The sequence below is a fragment of the Alosa alosa genome, chromosome 4, assembly GCF_017589495.1.
Source record: "Alosa alosa isolate M-15738 ecotype Scorff River chromosome 4, AALO_Geno_1.1, whole genome shotgun sequence".
Lineage (NCBI taxonomy): Eukaryota > Metazoa > Chordata > Actinopteri > Clupeiformes > Clupeidae > Alosa > Alosa alosa.
In genome coordinates, this window is record NC_063192.1 from 15,386,347 (window position 1) to 15,391,056 (window position 4,710).

The 4,710-nt window shown below is 42.8% G+C and overlaps 1 protein-coding gene across 1 annotated transcript; it reads left to right on the forward strand.

Moving 5' to 3' along the window:
- abt1 (activator of basal transcription 1) lies at nt 1-4,625 on the forward strand. The gene is given in 5 exon segments (XM_048241002.1): nt 1-116; nt 1,421-1,794; nt 2,356-2,531; nt 4,059-4,314; nt 4,317-4,625. Coding segments are annotated over 4 exon segments (924 nt in total). The 5' UTR covers nt 1-116; nt 1,421; the 3' UTR covers nt 4,436-4,625.
- The last annotated feature ends 85 nt before the right edge of the window (nt 4,626-4,710 follow it).

The window sequence follows — 4,710 nt, forward strand, 5'->3', positions numbered from 1 at the left end:
AACCTTTCAGCCCACAACACGTGTTCAACCAGATTGGAGAATGCAATGCTTGAAATGAAACAGCTACTGCAAAGTTGTACAGTTTTCTGACGAAACATTTTAAATGACCAGTAAAGGTATGCAACACGTCTAATATTACCTTTGAATTTAGGGTTTGAACTGTACAATGAAGAGTCAACCAAGCCTACTCGTTGCTTGAGGTAGCATCATTAGCTCGCTTGTAGTGTAGCTTGCTGGCTAACGTTATTTGGTTGACTAGCAAGTAACGTTAGCCATGATGTTAAAAAACATTACACTCTGTGAGTTGTTTTAACCGTTGTGTTGTTTAGAAACACTATAATGGTTGATTGACATTTTCTCCATGTGGTCGTTTGCCAGTGACATCGTTAACCGATTATTGCAAGGTATTTAAAGGGGAGTATAGTCAGCATTAATTAATACGAGTTAAGTTAGCCTTCTTGGTGCAGTAAATGTATGTCTCCTACTAGTAAGACCTAAGGTCACCTCACCTAAGCTATAAAGCATTTTAAAGCAGCACTATGGAGTTCTGGTAGCGAGCTAAGACTAAGCAACATGCTTAACCTCGCAAACACCACCAGGAGGAGGCATTGCAAGAAGCTTGCTAACAGGTTTGTTTTGGCGATGTATTTGCAGTGTCTGCTGTGAAAGGTTATCTTTCATTTTTGCTGTGTGTTCCTATCTCGAACACAATACTGCATTGTGAATACACTCAATGGCGGGTGCAACAACACAGATGTTCTGTCTGTTTTGCACATGCTCTGCAGCGGGCCATGTACCAACAAAATGAATTTAAAGATTATACCAAAACTAGTTGCCCGATAAAAGCATGCCATTAAAAGCAGATTGTTGCCTTATGTAGGGCTGTCTTTATTTCTAAAGACCCACTGCGGCCATTTCGCCAACCCTATAATCTAATTCGAGTTCCTCAGTGATGCACATTCATAAGTCATAAGAAATCCTTCCATAGCGAAGGAAGGAACAGTATACACCTTCTTCAATCCCTGAAGCAAGGATTTACTTTTGAAATCCCCATGCTTCTGTCACAAAGGTTATGCTTCAAGGTATCCGTAGTACATACACCGAATACCTGGAAAACTGGCATGCAGTAACGCAATTGAAGTGTGTGAATTTAGGGTTAGTTGCCTGTGATTTGTCCTCCTACTTAAGAAAAGGTCAGAAAAATGGGCTAATCCATTTCGTTTTTTGGAGACCTGAGTTGATACACTGACAGTTCAAACCAGAAATCCTCACAAATGATCTTTAGAGTGGTTTGCTCATAATGTCACAAAATGAACATGTCAAAAAGGGTTCAAAATAAAAAAAATTGCCGCAGTGGGTCTTTAGGGCTAATATCTTCCTGTGTTTCCACTCTTCAGCTATTCACTATTTGTCTCTACAGAATGACGACAGAACAGGAACGTTATGTAAAAGTGACTGAAGATGTGACCAGTGACGGAACTGCGGAACAGACTGATCTTGCAAAAGATGTTGGTCAGAGTGAATGTGCTGCTGAGGTCCACATCGAAGATCAGGAGGAGGAGGAGGAAGTGGATGGTTCAGAGGTGGACCATGAAGAAGACGCCAGCACAGCCGATCTTGGTGAAGAGGACCAATTCATGGATGAGGGAGATGGACAAGACTTGAAAAGCGGCAAAAAGACTGTACCAGGAATAGTGTATATTGGACATATACCTCCCAGGTTACGACCCAGATATCTTAGGACCATGCTTGGTGCTTATGGAGAAATCGGGAGAATTTTCCTGATGCCTGAAAGTAAGAACTTATAGTAGAATGAAATGCCTAGCGTGTAATGTATTATTGAGAGTTCCCAAGGGGTCATGGAATTTCTGGAATATCATGGAATATTGGAAAGTCTATTCCAGACATGGAAAGTCAAGGAATTTTTGGTGCAAAGTCATGGAATATTAGGGAATTTTGTTGCAGCAGTTTAAAACGTAGTTGCCAAAAGACATTAATACAAATATATTTCCATGCGAAGTTGGTGTATATCTGGTTATTAGCTTTACTGCTTGCTTGAGTGGTAACTTTGTTTATTTAATGCCCATTTATTTCATCTCCCACTCTAAAAAAGTAAGATTCTTTAACGCTACGTGGCTGTTCTGAAATCATTGGTCAATATATTGTACCATTCATTATATAACAAGTCATGGAAATTCAGGTTTTTTGTCAGGGAAAAGACATTTTAATTTAATTTTACATTTGATTTAGAGTGGGAACCATTATTATTATTATTATTATTATTATTATTAAATGCAGGTGAATTGATAAGTGGTGAATGCAGCACTTTTTTTGAGCATCTGTTTCTGCCCCTAGGTCGAATGGTCCGCAGGAAGAAAAAGAAGTCTGGCAGTAATGCCAGCAATTTCACTGAGGGCTGGGTGGAGTTCAGAGACAAGCGCATAGCCAAAAGGGTGGCCATCACCCTCAATAACACACCCATTGGAAACCGCAAGAAAAGCCGCTTTGCTGCTGACCTCTGGTCCATGAAGGTGCATATTTATTTAATCAACAATCTCTTGCAGAAAATGGATTGGATGGATAAAGAGCCAGAGAGAGTCAAAGTCAAAGTCAAAGTCAGCTTTATTGTCAATTTCTTCACATGTTCCAGACATACAAAGAGATCGAAATTACGTTTCTCACTATCCCACGGTGAAGACAAGACATATTTGACCAATTTTAAGTCCACAGACAAACATAACATTCAAGTAAACAAAAAAGTAAGTAAATAAGTAAATAAGAGGGCACATATAATAATAATGAAAAAATAAGAGCAGCAAAATTTTGTTGAAATTGTGCATAGACAGTCAATAAAATACTAGTGCAAATACTGTAAAATACTATAAAATACTGTTTGACCTAAGTAATAAAGAAAGTGGCATAGTGGTGCAAATTATGTAAGAGCAGCAGAAGTGTTGTGTTTTCAGGACAACAACACCAAGTTGTAAAGTGTACAAGTGTGCAAGTGTTCAAGTGTGCAGGTGGAGTAGTGCAGGCGGCCATTTGTGGGTCCAATGTCCAGGATGTTATGTAGCTGAGGGTGGAGGGGGAGGAGGAGGGAGAGTTCAGCATCCCTTACAGCTTGGTGTATGAAGCTGTTAGTGAGTCTGGTAGTGCTTGGGGAGGCGCAGGCTTCTGTACCTCTTCCCAGAGGGCAGTAGATCAAACAGATTGTGAGCGGGGGTGACTTGCATCACTCACAATTTTGGTAAGCCTTCTGGCGGGTGAGGTGGGTGGTGTAAATGTCCTTCAGGGAGGGGAGTGAAGCACCAATGATCCTTCCAGCTGTGTTCACTATGCGCTGCAGGGCTTTCCTGTTGTATTCAGTGCAGCTTCCGCTTCCCACACAGCGATACAGCTGGAGAGGATGCTCTCAATGGTGCCTCGGTAGAATGTGGTCATGATGGCTGGTGGAGCACTTGCTCGCCTGAGTTTTCGCAGGGAAGTTGAGCTCTCTTCGCCAGTGATGCAGTGTTGGTGGTCCAGGAGAGGTCTTCACTGATGTGCACCCCCAGGAATTTGGTGCTGCTCGCTCTCCACCCACATCGATGGTCAGTGGCAGGTGTTGGGTGTGACCTCTCGGAAGTCAACAACAATCTCTTTGGTCTTGCTGACGCTCAGCAGGAGGTTGTTGTCCCTGCACCACGTGGTCAGATGGTCGACCTCCAACCTGTATTGAGTCTCGCCGCCCTTGGTGATGAGTCAGCAAATTTCACCATGTGATTGTTGCTGTAGGTTGCAGTGCAGTCATGCGTCAGCAGGGTGAAGAGCAAGGACTCTTGGGGGCCCCTGTGCTCAGTGTGATGCTGCTTGAGGTATTGTTGCCAACACGTACTACTTGGGGCCTCTGACAGAGGAAGTCCAGTAGCCAGAATTGAAGAGACTGAATTTTACTTGTGTGTGCTTTTTTTGTTGATAGTTCGTTAAAAATATCATCTTCCTCCTCTAATTGATTAGTACTGTCATTGTGATCAATCAAACTTATCAATCCTCACCTGCTCTCCTGTTTACTGTGCCAGTATCTGCACAGGTTTAATTGGTGCCACCTGAGTGAGCGGCTGGCCTATGAGCAGACTGTGTATCACCAGCGCATGAGGACAGAAATCACTCAGGCCAAGAAGGAGACCAACTTCTACCTGGCCAGCGTGGAGAAGAGCCAGACCCTGGACAAGATCCGCAAGAAGAAGGAGAAAAAGGGCGAGAAGATGGAGGAGAAGACGTGGGACTTCAAACAGCGGCGCACCGAGGAGGAGATCCAGACGGGCAAGGCGAAGAAGACCTCTCGAAGAAGAACCTCCAGAAGGCTCAGGAGAAAGCTAAGGTCATCCAGCAGAAGGCCCAGTCCAACACCTCTCTGCTGGCCAAGATCTTCAACAGTGGAAGAGCACAGGACTGAACTTATTCAAGTCATGCCTCAATATTCAGACAAACTGAATATACATAGACTTTACCAGTATCAGTGGTTTGACACTGTTTTTGTGCCTCTTGATGGATCTTTGTTGAGAAATTGGAATATTTTTTCCATAAATTGCATGAGTGCTATCCACGGCACTTACAAATAAACTGTAGGCATGTTGTTTTACTAACAGCTTGCAATAGCAGCAGCATCATTTTATAATTGTGCATGTAAAGGAAGTCACAAACCAGTGTACACCATTAAGAACAAATGTG